The sequence below is a fragment of the Phaethon aethereus genome, assembly GCF_964289735.1.
Source record: "Phaethon aethereus genome assembly, chromosome: 17".
NCBI classification, from domain to species: Eukaryota; Metazoa; Chordata; class Aves; order Phaethontiformes; family Phaethontidae; genus Phaethon; species Phaethon aethereus.
The window spans coordinates 6,095,726-6,114,700 of record NC_138593.1 but is presented as its reverse complement, the minus strand read 5'-3'; the positions used below and the strand labels follow the sequence as shown (position 1 = coordinate 6,114,700).

The 18,975-nt window shown below is 38.6% G+C and overlaps 1 protein-coding gene across 1 annotated transcript in view; it reads left to right on the top strand.

Moving 5' to 3' along the window:
• Positions 1-9,298: 9,298 nt before the first annotated feature.
• Positions 9,299-18,975, top strand: part of RIMBP2 (RIMS binding protein 2) — a gene marked incomplete at both ends in the record, with an annotated part of 156,231 nt that continues 146,554 nt past the window's right edge. The window contains one exon of the mRNA XM_082007801.1: positions 9,299-9,424. Within this exon, the coding sequence (XP_081863927.1) occupies positions 9,299-9,424 (126 nt within the window). The remainder of the gene's footprint in view (positions 9,425-18,975) is intronic.

Below are 18,975 nucleotides of genomic sequence, written 5' to 3'. Positions count from 1 at the left end.
GTACACACCTCCTTTGGCTACAAAGATGGGATATTTTGGTTATGCTGTGGCTGTAATCATGATGCTAATTCTATCAAAGAAGAGTTGCTCTAGAGCTTGTGAAACTTTTGATAGCAGGTAAATGGCTCTGGTAAGTCTGAAGTGAGTTGTAGATACAGTTTTTGGAAACCAAGCTCATAGTCCCAGAAGGCCATGGCTGCTCTTTCAAATAATTCACATTAAGAATTGTGGTTTAGTATGTCTAAACTGTCTGGTCCAAACACAGTCTACACTATGTCTAAACCCAGTAGTCCCCTGGATTTGCCATAAGGCATCATAGTAATGGTTTATACAAAATGATTGTCTCGTCTGTCTTCAACTATGTTACCCACGTGTGACATCACCATTTGTGGTGAACTGATGTTATGGTCCCTGATGCATACATTTTTAGATGTTCGTTGTTAAAATAAGTGTAGCCACATAAAAAAGTCTCTGCTTCCTAAGCTGGTACCAAGTGGTATATTTATTTTTAAATAAATTAATTTGCATGCATAAAAGAGTACATTTAGTCTACTCCTACAACAGAAAGCTATTTCTCACCACATATTTACACAGTTCCTCCATAGTTACTGATGGCAAGATTTAAAAAAAAAAAGTTCACCTAAACGTAGGTTCAGAACCATTATAAGGCTTCCAAAGTGCTTAGCAGAATATTGTGTGATCAGCATTTCTGAATTGAAGTTCGATAGTTCTAAAATGAAGCCAGACCGTTGACAGCCTATGTACGAATTTAGGAGGCTAATTTTAGGTTACAGTAATCTTGCCTGGTGTCTGAAGACTCGATCCCCCCTGCAGAGTCACCCACTCTGTCTGCCAGGACAAGCTGGGAGAAAAGCTCTGATGTTCTGCTCAGACCCAGATCATGACAGCTGGGCACACTTGTGTTCACTTGACTTCGATGCTATTTATAAGGCTTTTGTCAGAGTTCCCATTTATACAATTTCCCCTAGTGTATTTTTTGGTCCGATTTTCCTTCCAATATGAGGCAAATAAAACCATGCAACAAATCAGTCTTAAAAAGAAAACAGATAAAATCACAAGACGATAAAATTCAGGAAGTGTTGAAATGTATTTTTAATTACAGTTGATTTTTTTCTTTCATTCCTAGAAATAACAGAAATTACTGTAAACTTCAAATGAGTTTGAAGAAAATAAAGGCCAAGTCTTCGTTTTCCCATAATCCAACTGGATTCAAATATCCATATACAAGAGTTGGTTTTAGATTATTTATTTGCTCTCTACATTTTTTTCTCATCTAAGTTGGTTCGTTGCTAAGCTATAGGCAAGCATGTGCTATGCAGAATGACTCACAGACTTCCAGGCCAGGATGCTTTTCTTGTTTTTTCCATTGAGCATTCTTTTTATCCTACACAGATATAAATAAGTGCCCTCGTTGACTTCCCTATCATTTAATACTGGGAAAGTATATCTAAAATTATTTTAATTATGTTAAAATATGTTTTCTGTGACTAAAGGGGAACTGTTTCATTGCCATCTGTTATAACCTTAAAAGTCCTGTGCTTACATACTGATACACGTAGCGCCACAACACAAAATAGTAACTTATAGAAGAAAAATAAAAACTGAACTGAATTGCTGTAAAATAGTGGTTATTTAAAGAAAAAAATTGAATATGTATGTAATGTTCTTAGTAAAATGAGTGATCTTGTAGCAGTGTGAGAGAAAGCTGACAGCTTTAGGAGGAGGCAGTGAGGTTTCACAAACTTCACTGGTTTGGAAATGAGAGCTTGGAAGGGAAAATGGTTTTCCTGTTTCTTCTTCTATTCTTGGGAAGGCTATAGGAAAGAAAGGGGAAAAGCAGGTGTGAGCAAGGCCTCACTTTTGTTTTTCCTAGGCGTGGTAGTCTATGGCACCAGTGCCAGCTGCTGCTGCTGTGAAGATTGCTCCTGTTAGCATTAGCAGTGTCTCCCTTCTGCCCTCACCATCAGTCGCAGTGAACTGTGCCGACTTTATCTACACCTGCGGCCAGCTCAGGTTCCAGCCAAGAGCTCATTTAGTTTTACTTCTATTTTAATCTGGTTTTATTATGCAGGTACAGTGGTGAGCTAAAGAAAGGGTATTCATGCTTGTCTGCTGTATAAACCAGGATTACATAGATGATCTTATTCAGGGTCCAACAATGACCCTTTTTTTTTTAATGTCTGATACACATGAAAATATTTTGGATTATTACTTCACATGTAATGAGTTTCTTTGCATATAGCCCCTTGTGCTCTTCCCTCTCGAGTATGTTTGCACTTGCTGTATGTATTTGCTACAGTTTCAATGTCATCTTAGACATGGTGGGTTCCCACCAGTGAAATATCAGATGAAAACAGGAAAAATTAAAAGAATATAGGGGAGGGAACAACGTTTTAATTTTTTGGAAAAGACTTCTGGATTCCTCCCAAGCATCCTGGCCCATAGCAGAAATCATCACAGTTAAACCAGTGACAGATGGTTGGTGTTTGTAGTACGAGCAGTTCTAATGACCACCTTTGGTTCACAGACAGTGACTGCAGAACAGCTATGTAAAAGGTTTCTTTTCAATTCCAAGCAGCTGTCTGCTTTATTACAACCAATTCACTTTTTTATTCTATTTGGTTTGTTTTGTTGCTTTTTCCTCCTACCATGTTCTGCTGGTGGGTAATTAGATAAAGTTGAGGCCTGATTAGAGAAAGGAATAGACTCTAAACTTCCTTTTCCAAACACATCTTCTTGCATGGTATTGCAAGGTTCAAGTTTTCTCAAATATGAAATCCACACCTCCAATGGTACAAAATGCCAAGTCATGCTGGCCAAATAGAGACCGCCTGACTCACCATCAGCAGAGAAAGGATGAAAATAAGGGTAGTGGTGTTTGGGAAAACAGAGATCTCAGTCACTTTGTTTACCTTCTGGGAGCGGTGTTGGTTATTCAAGATTAGATGCTATGTAAAGTAAAAAAAAAACCAGCTGCTTTGCCGGTGCTTGTAGATAGCACACAGAGTGAGGCACAACAGGAAACTCCATTATGACATTTCCCTTAAACATCTATGAACAGAGGAAAGAGGGATCAACTTTCCTAAAAGCAAGAGTACCAAACTTCCTTGAACTGAGCAATGTGGTATGAGGCCAATGCCCTAGCTGCTTTATGTTTTTTGTCTAGATTTGTTAAGTTCCAGGAGACAAGACTGTCTTACAATGAATGTTAGCATGCTGTAAAGTTGATGTGATTTCAGCACTACCTTGAAATTGGAAAAAGAAATCAATGCTAAAATTTCTAGCACACTTAAAAGAATACTGCGTATTTGTTCTGAACCCTGTCATTCTGTGTTGGGTAACTGCAGAAGGAACAAATGTCCCTCTTTGTGTGCTTCTTTATCCCACTTAATTCTAGGGATGTAGCAGAAAGTGCCCTCTCTTGACTGAGTAATCTGATGAAGCAGTGCTGTTTACCATTTAACTACATGCTACTTCTATCCCTGCTGTTTTATCCATCTTCCACATAAACCCAACATCAGATTCTTCCTGAGATTGACAGAGAGAAAATGCCATGCAAGGAACAAATTGCTCCTAATAATATTACTTATTATTTGGATTGCAGGGGTGTCTAGTCTCCCATTCTGCAGCATTAGTGCAGTTCACACCATGCTAAGCACTGCACCAACATGGGGAGTAACTGGGCTCTGCCACAGAGATGTTATGTCCTCTGCTGTTGACTGAATGCCAGATCTAATTTGTTCCATTAGTCCTCTTGAGCTTCAAGTCTATACTTTGAAACTTGTGCTTTACCCTGCAAGGATAAATTGATTTAAGACCAACAGAATCACTGAGACATTTTAGAGGTGTTGTAACATATTTTAATGAGCTATTGATGAATTTTGTTCCACAGTCCAAAAAGGGCAACAAGAAAGAAAAACAAACACCTGAAAAGCCTTCACTCTGCAGATCTGAGGGCAGAAGCAAGCAGAAAAGTAGCTCAATAACTGTTAAGAAGAGCAAGGTGAGTGTTACATACTCTAAAATCTTCCAGTGGCTTTACTGACAATTGCTGAAACAGCTGTCACGGCACTGGCCCAAATCCGAAGTGACTGGATGTCGGGTGAAATGACAGTCTGTACCCTCCCCGGCACCTGACGCACTGAGATTTATCTCACGTTTTGCTTCCCTGATATGTATGTTTTGGTTTTATGGTCCAGCACAAATTACTTAATTCTTTGCAGTTTTAGGAGTTATGCTACGAATGTGAACCAGTTGCAGGACTACACCACTATGATTTTTTTCTTTTTTATCCTTCTAATTACAGTTATTTACTGCTTTCTTTGTCAGATACCCAGTTTAAAATATCTGTCAATTTGAAGTAATCCCCCAATAAAAAAATTACACACTGATGTCAAGTTCCTTTTGTCATGATTCCGGCATACTATTTTGCACACAAGGCTTTTGAAAGAGGGGGATTAACACCTTTCCAAAAAGCACTTAGTCTGAGATTTGGCATAGAAAAAGGAAGCGGTGAGGACAGCTTGAGGATGCCCTTGTGATGGAGACCGAGCACCCCGTTTATCCACAGAGCAACTGCTTTTCCAATGGCACCAGGGTGCAGCAGTGATAGGGAGCTTTATCTGATGTTTACTCTGGTTCATCTTTTCTATTTGCTAATGGATTTGTTCTCCAGAGCTTTCAATGCTTCTCACTTCCGTAGATACAAACATGATAAAAATTGCTTTAAAAAAAATTAAAAATCAATAAACACTTAAGTGTTTGGCAACTCTCAGACTTTTTACTGTATCATTTACTCAACAGTTTAATGCTTAATAGGAGAAACTTGCCTGTTAAATATGCATGTGCAGATTTAGCAGATATAACACACCACAGTTTGATTCAGTTTTCCTAGCTCTTTTCATTCATGACGAGATGAATTGTTTCCGAGCATGGAGATTGCATTTGCAGGAGAGCAATGCCTCATTTACTCATTTGAGGTCAGTGTCAGGACCGACTTGTGAGAATCTGCCAGTACGCCCATTTGGGGCAGTAAAGTTTTCATCATTCAAAATCTGGAGCCTTTTTGGCTGTAAAAATGAAAAGCCAGTTCAAGTCAACCCAGCTTACACGGCTGTCTCTCGTTTACGTTCTGCATTGCCCCCCTCACCCTGCGAGACTGGTTGCTGTGCTGGGGATCTACTTTGATACAGGAGGTGAAGAATGCTGACCGCTTCAGCGGAGGTTATCCTCTGATGATCGGATTGTTGGAATATATTTTTATAATGCAGGTACCGCATGGCGCTGGTGCCGGGGAGCTGCCGGGGCGTCTGTGAGGCGAGGCCGGGGCTGCCCCGTGCCAGACACGGCCGGTTCCAGCCGGTTCCGGCCGGTTCCTGCAGCGCCACCACAGGGCACAGCTGAGCCCCGCAGCGCGGCTGCTGGCGCCTCGGGGGAAGGACGTTAAAGAAAGGGCAAAACGCTGCACGGAGTGAGGGGAAAAGTGTGAGAAACAGCCCTGCGAGCCCGCAGGTGAGAGCGGGGGGCGGGAGAGGAGGGGCTGCAGGCCTGGGGCAGAGAGTCCCCTGCAGCCATGATGGAGAGACACGAGGGAGCAGCCCATGCCAGAGCAGATTTTTCCTGAAGGGGTAAAAAAAGGTAGAGAGCAGTAGGGAATGAAGGTGTGAACTTGAGCCTGGGAAAGGTGGGGGGAGAACATACTGTTTTGATTTTTGTCTTTGTTTCTCACTACCCAAACCTGGTTCAATTGGCAAAAATTAAATTAATTTTCCCCAAGTAAAATCTGTTTTGCCTGTGATGCTAAATGGTAAGTGATTTCTCTGTCTTAATCTCAACCCATGAGCTTTCTCATATTATTTTCTCTTCCACCACCATTTTGAGGAGAGGGAGCAAAAGAGTGGCTGTGTGGGCATCTGGCAGGCAGCTGAGGTAAACACATTACACTTGCAGTAAAAAGAATTAATATAAAAGTTTGAACAATTGCATTTTATAACTTGGCAGCTATAGTAGTATTTCAGGTTGCTCTTAAAATATGAGTATCTGCTGATACGACTCGTTTGGGGACATATTTACATTTTAATGAAATACATATAACAGGTTGTTTAATATTTGAGAAATTATCATATTTTTTTTAATATGGTGTCCCACTGCTTCTGTAAATGTTATTCTTCCATTTCCTGAAGTACAAGAGCTGTTGGGAGATACTTAAAAATTGGAGTATGTCTGATCAAATTTTTATCTTACTGAACTAATCCAAAGTTAATGGATTTTTTGTTCAATATATTAAAAATGTAAATGACACTAATATTAAAATTTTTCTTGAGTATTTGCCAAGTTTGGGTATGTTTGTATTAGTGATGCGTACCTGGCAAAGTTATGTTTACAAGGTTCACATTAAGTGACCTGAAATCTGGACTTTGTACCCTTCTCTCTTGTTTTCCACACTTCCAATACCAAAAAAATAAAGTAATTCCGGGAAAGATAGATGGTACAATACTGTCAGTGGATACAGCTGTGCTGTGGTAATACTACCTCTGACAGATCTCATCTTGGAGGTTTCCAGTTGTTACTACTTCTAGTAGTAGACACTGTGATCAGTGCCTGGGCCTTTATCAAAATGTGGGCTTGGGAAATGTGACGTTGAGTGTATTTCTTTCTCTAACCCAAACGGGGAAAACAAAAAAAGAAAAACAGGCAGATCTTTCATGAGGAAAATAAGAAAACATACTTTATAGACTTTGAGGATTGCACATCACAGAATAATGAACTGAGAATTCAGTTGTCCTCTCTAAAATTAGGTGTGAAATACCAGAATGAAATTTAAGCAAAGTGATAACCAAAAGAATGCTTAACTCCGTTATAAGTAAAAACCTGTATGGTCTTAAATTATAATGTCAGTTTTTGACTGCATTAATATTTTTAGCCAAATATGACACAAATTGGGGCAAGCTATTATTTCTGTATTAAAGTTACAACAAGCTGGTCTTACGTGGAGACTGTCCTGGAAAATTAGTAACTTGTTCAAATGATGTACTAGTAAGTGACAATACCAGGCTGGAAGTGGTATTCTTGCAAGCATGTGGTAAGAAGTTAGCTGTTCTGTCTCCTGACTTAGTTTGAGCTTAGTTGTAAAATGAAAGAGCTTTAAATGGGTCTGCATTCATATATTAATTGTTGAATGCATAGAATTAACATAGAGGACACTATGTTTTGTGAAAGGTTTTACTCAGTGATAATGGATTTTGAGAAAGTGGCTAAATGTTACAAGAAATGGGATCTGGATAGCTGATGGGGGTACCCAAACAGCTTAATTTCCTGCACAGAACAATACTTTTTGTGCATTTTCCATATAGAGAGTTATCCAGACTATTAGTTAAGAAAAGCCAGAAGAAGTAGATTCAGTGAAAGCAAATTTCTGTTACAATCATGCTGACTTCTAGGAATGACGTTTGTTTTGGCAAAATGGCCGTGTATTCAGCAGCAGAACTTCCATGAATGTCTGGAGGACTGTGAGGCTCTGAGACTGGAGCACCTAATATCTGTTTGTGTTAACAGTACAGCTGGACCCTCTTAATCAAAACTAAATTTATCACATGATGCGGAGTATTATCTTGCCAAATCAACCTGTGTCACTGGGCTAGGTTCTCATACTGTTGCTGAAGCAGTATACAATCTTACTGCACAAGAGTGCCCATTGGGACTGGTCAAGGAGTAAGGTAAGTACCGGGTATAAAGCAAGAAGACTTTGGACATGAAGAGCTGTGAACTGGCTGGTCTCAGAAGGGAGCTTCAGTTTCTTCCACCACTCTCATACAATAAGTTTGACTGTATAACAGCTGATTCCCAGGGAAAGGTTTGCAGCGTGGTCAAACCTGCCTTTTGGAATACAGTATCTCAGACGTAGCTGGAGCACAGCTTCCAAGTGAGGTGCCTGTTCAGCAGCAAGGATAACTTCTTAATTAGCTGTGTAATACAATGCTGAGTGAAGGACCAGATGAGTCCTTCTGCTGAGCGGCAGCACCATGTTGCCATCAAGTGGTAAATACATTTATATCTAGATAGTCAGGGTGATCATGGCTGGCTGGCACACACTGAATGAAGAAAATAATATATGAAAAAAATTGTCTGCTTTTCTTTGTGTTATCTCTATCTCTTTACTGGTGGTTGAGCAAGTGAGATATTGGCTCTTGCTCACTTAGTGTTTGAATGAAACATCTGAAGAAGAAAATTTTAAATTAATGCACTCATCATATGACTTTTGAAAGAATTTGAATTATACTCTTTCCCTCAGACACAGCTTTAGCAAAAATGACATGAAAAATCTATTTTCTCTTTACCAGGATGTCAGCCCTTCAACTTCATTGACATTGTCATTGAATAACAGTGCTGTCATCACAAAAACTATTACCAGAACACTTCCTCTAAAGCAGAAAATGCACTTTGTCAATGTTAAGGCCCAGCATCTGCAAGATATCAACAAACAGTCCAAAAGTATAAAAGATCTGGAGATCCAGCTGCTGCAAGCGGAGTGTGAAGAACTCAAAAATCAGCTAGGATGCCTGAGGGTAGGTAAAAATCCAGTTCTGTTCTTAATATCTAACTGTGCTGGTAAACAGTTACACTGAAAATAGTTTATTCACAGAGCTGTTAAAACCAAGTAGAAAAAAAATGTTTTTCTGCTCAATTTTTGTCCAAACAGATAGCTTATTGATATTAAATATTTCGTAAATTATCATGTGTAGAAGAGAGTTTGGATCTGAATTCATAATACTTTTGGTTTAGCCTCAAGTTAAACTTCACTAAGGATATGAACTTGTACTTTGAATTACTGAGTGACATTCCTATACATTTTAATTACTATACAAGCATCAGACTTTTCTCAGCATTGTCTTCTACTAATAAGCAGTATCTCTGAGCCCTTTGTTACAGCAACATATCATGTAAGAGGAACTTTTCCAGTTCCCAAAGGTTGGAACTGCCCATGTCTTTTTCTACCTCAACCTAACTTGGCTTGACTAATAGCCATAGGAAGTTTACTAAGCATGAAGTATTAGGGTACCTGAAGTGTAGGATGTTGTGCTGCTGATGCTATGAAGAGACATCTTGCTTTTTAGGTGGCAGAGGTTAAGCACCAACAGTCACATGCATAATACAGGTACATTGCTATAGAAGATGTTCTTGTTTAGCTAGAAATTCAGCTATGACAAATCATGTGTTACTATCAACAAATATTTGAGAAAACAGAAATTGAAAATTTCCTGTCATGCAGGAAGGATTGATGGGGCAGAAGCCAGGAGACGTGGAGGGGTTACTGAAACAATCTCAGAAGGAGCTGTTGTGGCTTCAGAGACAGCTGTCCTTTATCTCCACAGGAGGCCCTGTGTGTGTTTTGACAGCTAGCAAGGTGAGCGCCTTTATTATTTTTCAGTCTATCTCACTGTATGAAGTGGAATTAGGAAGCGAAAGGTTTATCATAATTTTGGATTGTTTTATTTAAACAATGCACTGCAAGATTTATTTTTCATACTAAGGGTACTAAGAGGAAGATTCATCTTTTAGGCTGTATTTTGAATAATTGTTTCATGTATTTCAGAAAGACCAAAAAGAACATGATGTTCATTACAGCCTGTGACAGGTTACATACTTAAAAAGGCATTTCTTAGAGTCCTATCATATACGGGAAGTCTTATGTTTGATCTCTTTTTCTAAAGAAAACTGTCTATCAGAAGGTAGGATCATTACATGGGAATTGTTATTCTGGGGGGAATTTCTTGGCCTGGCATACAGAACTGTAATTGCCTTTCTTCTTTCAGCAGTGCTGTTATATATGTATTCCTAGTTACCAGCAGCCCACCAACAGCATAGCTGCATCCATCCTTGAATGGGCAAAAATTACTATCAAGCTATTTCCTTGATGCTGATATTTGGCCATATAAACTAACAAATTAATAATAAATTGTTCCTGTTAACAATGTCCTAACATCTTAAAATTCCAGTAAAATAAAAGTTCTCATCTGCTGTGGCATAACAAGTTGAATATGTCAAGTTTTGATGACTCAAGTTTCTAAATTTGAGATGAAGAATATGTTTTAAAATCTTCATAGCAGTGAATCTGTGTTGATAGTTAAAAAAATTAGTTGCTATTTTATTTTCAAAGTCACTTAATTTAATTTATTCATATAGCTTTCCATATTTTTAAAACAAGATTTCCAGAAAATATGATAATTTACATATTTTATACATATATATACACCCACAAACACCCATGTACAGTTATACATGTTTTAAATCCACCTGTGAAAAGGAATGAGAAGAGTTGGTTTGGTTTAGTGTAATGCATTAATAATGCCATTTTACAGTCATCTGACTTATTTTCAAGTATCAATTTCTGTTAAAAATTTTTTGTTTTGCTTGTGCAAATGCACATAAAGCAACAGATGTGTTCATCTAGCCTCCAGCTGAGACAAGGTAGATTTCCAAAATGTGTCACCTGGAATCTTCTGGTATCACTTTGTGTCATATGCTGCAGATCTGTATTTGTTGCTGAAGCATAGTGTGATAAACGCTGATATAGTCATAGTAAGAAGGAACATTTGAATTTGAAGCTTGGATGTAGCTCAACTGAGGGAAAAAAATCTGAGGGGAAAAAATCTAACTTGCCAAAATAAGACTTCTTTTTAAAAAATGAAAAAAATTTATGCCACAAACTGGTTATAAAAGTAAGAGTGCACTTGCCTGATGATCAAAGCCATAATCTAATCTGGGAAGGAACACATGATCCTGAGTAGGAACGGCTTTTCTCTCCAAAAATACCAGAGTTGTGTTGTTCCTGCTACAGTCGTGAGTAATCTCGGGGAGGGTCATTTGGGGCTGAGATTTGCACAAAAGAAGAGTGGTCTTGGATACCTTATTTTTAGACATTGTACTTTCCATTCAGAAAACTGTAGTCTTTCTGGAATGTGCCGAGGTAGACCTTCAGGGAAGAAAGCACACATTGTCTATAACCCTTTTCCTCTCTTCTCCTCCACCGCCCCAATATCACAGAACCAAGGATCAGATTTTTAGCTGTTTAATTTGTATAATGAGGGACAGATTTTTCAGAAACAGTTACTTAGTTTGAAGATCACATTGTGGTACTCTGCACCATACTTTAATTCTAAACCTCTGAAGATAAACGTTTTTCATCCAAGTGAGAGTGGTGGTACTCTGTTGCTAGAAGCTTTGGGAGTAATGATCTTAATAAGATGCTCAAATAGATTGCTGCTTGGGAACTGGAATATCCAGAAATAAAGGCAATGCCATTTTAGAAGGATTCCTTAGCTGGTTAGTAAACATCATGTTTCAAAGTTCAAATTAATTATGGTGTGGAAATCTGGATAAGACAAGACTTGAGAAAAAGATCATCTGACAAGTCCCTTTTCCATGTCTTTTAATACCTTCCAATGAAGCATCTGAGACTGACTGTTCCTGTAAATCAGAGTATTCTCCATGCAATTCAACTTCATAGAGAAATATTAAGCTTTGAGGGAAATCTGGCTCTTTCTGTTAATACCAAACTTTTCTGAAAATTCTTCTCCTCCTCATTATGCCCGTTAGTAAAAATGGGGGGGGAAGACTGATATTAGAAAAGGAACTCTAAGTTAATGTAGCCTGTTTAAGACATTATTAAATGCAGAAATATGTTTCTGCAGATACTTTAAAATAGTGTCTTGAGAGTGCAGTATTTCCTTCCCCTGTTAAATACTGAAAGGAAAATACAGAAGTTCCACTTAGCATAACCTCATGTGTTTTCTTGATAATTTAACCTTCATCAGCCTTGAGAATTCAGTTACATTATAGTGGATGCACTTGCAAAGTGGTCAGATTCTGTAATTCAGATCATCTCTGCTGGGGAGGGGGTAGAGGCGGCAAGATTAAAGATAGATTTTTAAAATTTGTCTTATTTAAAATCTTTCCCTGTATCCCCATACAGTGTCTCCTTCTAGTTGCTGGGGAGATGCTCACTGCATACTTAGTTTTGTGTGAATATATTGTGTACAGTTTTCTCGCTAAGAGGAAAGACGGAATAGTTAGGATGCTCCAGGTAATCTGTCTTAATACGCTTCTGCATTTGAGTTTCTAAGCCTTCCATTGGGCAGGCTTGGGAGTGAAAAAAAAATTGCAGCTCACATTTACAGTTCATTGGTTCGTGCCAGTAGGCCACAGATGACCTACTGAGAAGATCCTGTGATAGCATTACTTGGAGGTAAAATAAAATCTCCCAACACCCGCCTCCTCTCCTGCCCCCCCTCACTGAAACACACCCTTGCTGCGATCCCACTTGCTGCTTGTCAGCTCCTGTCCGTGCTCCCTGCTGCTGTGTCAGGGTTAATACTATGTGAAAGAGAAACTGGCAAATAGGGAAAGCCATCTTTGTGTGCGTATGTGTGTGCGAGCACTGCTGTTTCATAGGCTCTGGCAGCTGCTGCATGGCCGATGATGCTTGCTCTCTCTTTTTCACCCTGCCTCCCTGCAGACAACTAATGAATCATTTCTAGCCTGAATACTAGCAGTGCAAACACACCAATGCTGCTGCTGCTGCCGACGCTGCCGCCTCTCTCTACAAGGTTGTAATTTGACACAGTAGACTGCAGTTCTTTCTCGGCAATGATCTTGCTGAACATCGGGAGCACTTGATTTGAAGGTATGCTGAGATTTCACCCTTTCTAAAAATAGGTATTTCTTTTAAATGCTTTACAGGCCAAATGAGGGTGGTAGGGATGAAGATTTGTAGGGGGGTGTGTGTGTGAGAATGCTCTTTTTAGTTAGCTGTAATGCAGAAATAACTCTTATCAGAGGCAGACAAACTTTATTATTCTGCTGCAATTTAATGATGCCCTTCACTGGATCTTTTTTTCTAGGTGCTGCTTAGAATAAGGAAATGTGTTAGTATCGTGCATGAGCATTAAGTAAAGGGATTAAACTCTTGCTAGATTATTCCATCCTCCCTCCTACTGATGTTTAATCTGATGTCATTTTCCAGTCACTTTTAAGGTTTCAAATAAAATAAATACCATATTGACAGGTGTGATGGTGCCATGTTTCTTTTCTGTATTAGTGGCAAAGTTAGTAATCATACTGGTGAGCAGCTCCTCCCCCCACCCAGCACGGTGCATACTCACAGTATCTGTTTGCTTTGCAGATGTATATTGTTGTGTCATGGCAAAGTCATCAATGTGACTACTCTTGACAACAAGATATTGTTAATGAAATTATATGTGGTATTTGTCTGGCATCTAATGCTAAATTAGACCAACTGCAAGTAAATATCTCATCCTTTTTTGGTAGAAGAGAGAGATCTTCTGCAGATAGATAGATATATAGATATATGTATGTATGGACACACTATACATAGTGGTATTTGTGGGAAGTATGTATATGAGCATGTAAAACAGAATAATAACATTTTATTATAGCATATGCATATAAATACCAGTTAATTAGTTATCGCGTACCAGTATGCTGTGTTCAGTATTACAGGGGATACTGCAGGGTTTTTTATTAACCTCTTTTCAAAATTGGCTATTGCCTATAGCATTGGGCAGAGAAGGTATGCCTTTCCAAGAGCGATGTGATGGTCGACATTACAGCTGTACATGGTCTTAGTACAATTTTAACTGAGGAAAATGTAAGTGCATGTAAAGGCTTTGTTTTTTTCTTTTTAAGCTACTGCTGTCTGTTATTTTAGTGGTAAAACATTGACTGGGCTTTTTTGTCCAGTGCAGGTAGTGATGCAGAGTTTATATATAAAATAACTCAGCAGAATAACTTATTAATGAGTCTTGTCACTGCATCTAGTAAATACAGAGTCTGCCCCTTAAGTGATAGTTGAAGAAATACGTGAAGTCAAAGCCATTGATCTTAACATTAAGAATTGTACCAAGTATGCTGAGACGGGGAAAGAATACTATGATTGCCATCATCAAAATACAAATAAGGACTATTGCTTAGCAAGATAGAAGATTTGCCTGAAGGAAACATCATGAAATATAAAACCACAGACCACGCGCTACAGTGGAAATTAAAACATCTCCATAAATTCAATACAATTAAGAAAATAGCAATATACATGAACTTATATATAAGTTACTGTAGTCATTTTATATTTCAGCTTTTTTGATCAGGAGGTGTTACATTTTTCTTAGAAGAGGGCTTTCAAGTCTAGCCCACTGACAAATGAGAAAGGCAATTCAGATCAAATCTTACAGACAGGATTGACCACTGTAGATATCCTTTGAAATACATACGCATTTCTTCTAGTACCTCCAAGGAGGGTGACGTCTCTTTTTTAGGAGACTCTCTGTTATTTTTTTTTAAAGATACCTGGTGGTCCTGAACAGTGGCTTGCTGCATACTACTTTCTTTTTAATAGCGAAAAGACCCACTCTGAATGAAACTAGTGAAGTGGTCATGCTGCCTGCAGATTGGAGAACAGCCCTGATTTTTCGTAGCTATATATCTGAAGGGGTTCCAGCCTGCTAACATACCTTTTTGAGAAATTTAATGTATTGTATTTTCTCAAATTATAATCAAATTATAGCTTTAAAATGGCACATGGTTTTTAGGGATAGGAAAAGTGAGATGGAACAAATATGGACAGTGCCGTGCCACAGATTTCTGTATGAAAGTGATCTGAATAGCTGATACATGCTGCTTTAGATAGCTGCAAATTACAAGCTCAGAAATCTTAAGCATCTCTATATGTGGCCAATCTCGTAACGATATAGGTTAGGTATGTACTTTTGCATATATACGGAGTATGTATCACCTTGAATGTCAGCTCATTCTATTTTAGATACGTGTTAGATGTGCATACTCATTGTAATTTAGATAGGTGTGTGATATTGAGTATGAAATGAATGTATAAGCACAACAGTTTTTCTTCTGGTAAAAGGCTTATTACAAAAGTTTGAGCTTTTCTGGATTGCCAAGGAGTGGAAATAAGACACCTGCGATCACTGGATAATTAGTATCTTCTGGTATAAGGGGTTTTTCTTTGTGTGTGTCAAATGCCCCACCACATATTAAAATTGAATATCCAAAGTCACGCTGACTTTATTCTGAAATAAGGAACTAGTTGGTCATGCATCACTGTCCTGTCCTTTCAGTATTTATGTTGAATGAAGTATGGTTTGAGAGTCAAGGCTGTTTTTCATTTAATTTAAATTGTTATAGGCCCGCGTGACTACTACAAAATACATCAGAGTAGCTGACTGTTGATGTTCTAAGCTGACTGTCCACTGCAGAGGGGAATTGTCATGAAGCATTGCTGACAGTAGCATTTGCTCATTGCCATAAGAATTGAAAAATACATACCAATATTGTGATTAAAAATAGAATTGGTATGTAGCTACAGTGCTGGAAAAATGTAGCCGCTTCAAAGCAATGTGTCATGAAACCAGCTCCTGTCCACCAGTGAAGAGAAGAGGGCTTTTGTCAGGCTTATTTGCACAGAGTGGGCTCTTGGGAAATGGCAGTGATAAGATTACCCTGGGAGAACAGTTAGTGGTTTTCTGGAGCACCTGGTTGACGCTGAAGTTTGAATGTGGTCACTGAGTGTTTCTTTGCTAACTGTAACCATCCTGTTAAATATCATGTTGGAGTCAGGTTCATTCTGTAAGGTATGATTATAAAGCCACCTGTGGTTGGCATTTTGGTGATGAAATGAGAGTGGCTTACAGGCTTATGGCTCAACACATTGGCTTGTGATTGTGACATGACACTTGAGAAAGAAATCAGAATGTGACTTCCAGCTCTGCCACAGATTCTGTGAATGGCCCTGGGCAAAACACTTAGTATCTCTTGGGCTCTGTTCTCTTTCTTCTACTTATTTTATCTGCTTAGAAAATGAGATCTTCAGACCAAAGGCTGTTTTCTCAATCCGGATGCTAAATCCCAGTGGAGGCTTCGAGATGCTACTTATAAATCACTTGACAGTCTGCATTGTATGTTGTTGATCTATAAAAAATAAAATATGTTCCCAAGTGTCAGAAGAATCTGAATTGATTCCGAGATTTTTGGAATAACATTTGATTTGCTAAACTTTCGGTTGTGCTCATGAGTATGTTCAATTTGGAGTGAGGAGCCTAGTTTCCCTGATGATGGCAGTGGTTCGGTAGGAAAATTTACAGTGCAAAAGTCAGGACAAAGGAAGTGGCACTGTAGGTCCAATTTTTAGCATTTTTTTTTGTCATAAAGTTTTATATTTTCTATGTTACTAACAGTATAACACTTGGTTTCCAAGGCAATAACTATTGCTATGCCAAATGTTAGATGTTGATTAGCAAGCAGCAGTCGTGCGCGATACTATCATGAAGAATCAAGAGGAAGGCATCGTGAATACAATAGTACGGCACAGTCTCTCTTTGTTCTCATCAAGTGACAATTAGAAACTATCTTCCGTTTTTTTCTTTAAAGATCATCCTGTAGCAAGCTCTTCAGTGCAATAACTTCCTTAAGACCTGATCTGAGCACAGTGGGCTGATGGGCAGTCAGCATATGAGTTTCCTTCCATGCTCCACCTTCACTGACATTAGACTGATTTTTTTTTTTTTTTTTTTTTTTCCTCCCCCCTGAGGAACATAAATAATTTGTATAGACAGTTTCAGTTAAGTTTTCACACTGGAAATGTGGGGGGGAAAATGGCAGTAACACCCCCTTTTGCCAATTTTGGAAGGAAAATAAACCCTTTTTGGGTCAGGTAAACTTGTATAGGGTTGGCTTACAAAAATCCTAAATCGCAAATAAATTCTTCCCGAATCAGGAATTTATTCTGTGGCTTCACCATTTCAGCTCCTGCTGAATATTCTGTACCTCCTTTTTATACAGTTGAAAAATGTTACTTGTTACTTCTGTATCATGGTGCCCTTTCACTGACATGGAAAGTGCATTGTTAGTAAGAACATTGTCCAACTTGCCTAAAAACATTCTTTGATATTATTCAGCAGGGACTTTTATAGATCTGTTCCAGTTTACACCAGGAGGGTTAGCTCAGCACAGTATCTCTCGCAGTGTGCTAATGGGCTAAACTCTTAGTTGAAGGTGGATAGAGTTGATGGTGTGTAGAATTCAGCTGGATGAAGCTCACAGTTGTCACTATAACAAGCAATACGTGGTTGAATCTGTCCCCTGTTTACTGCATTTTCCTTCTTCTGTGACAGTCACAGTTTTACCTATTTGTTAAATCTTCCCTTCTGTTATCCCTACTTCCCTGCCCCCAATTCTGCATATAGTTTAGAACATTAAGTATATTCTCTTGTCGATTCCAGGAATGTATTTCTTCCTTTCTCTCTTGTTTACTGCTTGCTAATTAAATTTTGTAGGTGGCAGTTTGAAATCTTAGTGGGACGTGTCATGTGACTGCTAATGCTCTGCAGATCTCTATTACATAACCTTTAAGTAGTTTGGGAAAATGTGCTTGTGTCATACTGGGCCTGACATAAGGCTCTGTCTGAAGCCAGCAGTCTGATCAGGTTTTTTATGTACAATGACTGTAGAAATCTTGTGGATGGTTTGTTCTGGCACAAGATTTGTGCCCTTGGTTGTCAGACTGATTGTCTTATTTCCCTGAAATGCTTTGCAGTCTGCACTGCCTGCCTTTCCTGCAGGGTAGAAGAGGGGAGGGGTTAGATTTAAACACTCTGACATGCCAGCTAATAATAAAATGAATATTAAATGCAGTATGCTGGGATCCCTTTTCTGATAGGTTTATTCATTTCAGTTTTGAAGTGATCAGAGTACAGAACACAGAAAACCTCTCAGTCTGTCCCCCCCACCCCTTTACCTCCTACGGATCTTAATTGGGCTCTGGTGCATTATGCAAAAGGAAAACAGAAATCAATACAGAAGGTTAAAAAAATGCTATGTTGGGATGATCAATTTTTAATGCATGGTAATTCATTGGGTTGCTGTTTTGAAAAAAGAGCGCTTTCATAAGTGACAGCAATGTATCCGCTCATAGAATAATAGCTCCTTTCGCTTTTTCTGAAGCAGCACCATCTTTTGGTCCTACTTCACATACAGTTTCACATTTTTGTTGCCAAAAACATATTTATACATTATCCAGTGGAACTCCATTGTTGTTGGACCATCTCTGTGCCCTGAAGAAAGTAAGCCTTATATTGGTTTCTTGGCCAGGATTTGGACCTTGGAGGCTGCGTCTTGTTTGTGGCTCTGACATTTGACATGTTGTGTGTTCTCAAGTAAATCACAGGAGATCTTTCTACCTCAGTTTCTTTATCTGCTGGGAAGGCTTAGTGGCAATGATCTGCTGTAGCCTTGCAATAAAAGTTGCAATTAGAAACTAGGAACAAGTAGATGAAATTTTGGGTTGGTTGTTTTTTTCATGACGTCAAATTTTCAAGTTTATAATTTCTTAACTGAAATCTATGATTGGGTGAACCTGCATTTTGTTCTAGAGTAGCCATTAGTTTGTAATAGCAATTTTCAGTAAAAGCCTTTACAAAGTGCTTAAGAATGATGGTTGATATCATTCTGTCCATTTTGCAGATGAGGAATTTTCAGTCTGCTTCAGGTTTATTTGGCCAAGATGTACAAGAAAAGTGGAGGGGAAAGTATTGATCTTCTGAAAACAGGCTTTCTTTTGTTTCACTTTAACTGACTCTTTGCTTATGTGCTAGTCATAGTAAAGGGTTTGTGAGTGTAATAATTTTTTTAAAAATTATTACTGTCATAAATCAGGGTGGCTATAGCATGTCTGTTCTCCTAATGGCTGCCTGCTTACCTGCTGGCTATACTGAAACTACAAATGTTTCATTGCTGAAGGGGTCTCTGTTGCTCACGTCTGTACCATACATTGCCTGCTATTTGGTAGCTTTGGTTTATTTTAAGATTAAGTGACTACAGTTAATACTGCTGGTTTATCATGGTGGTTGGCTACTGGATGAATTAGGATGA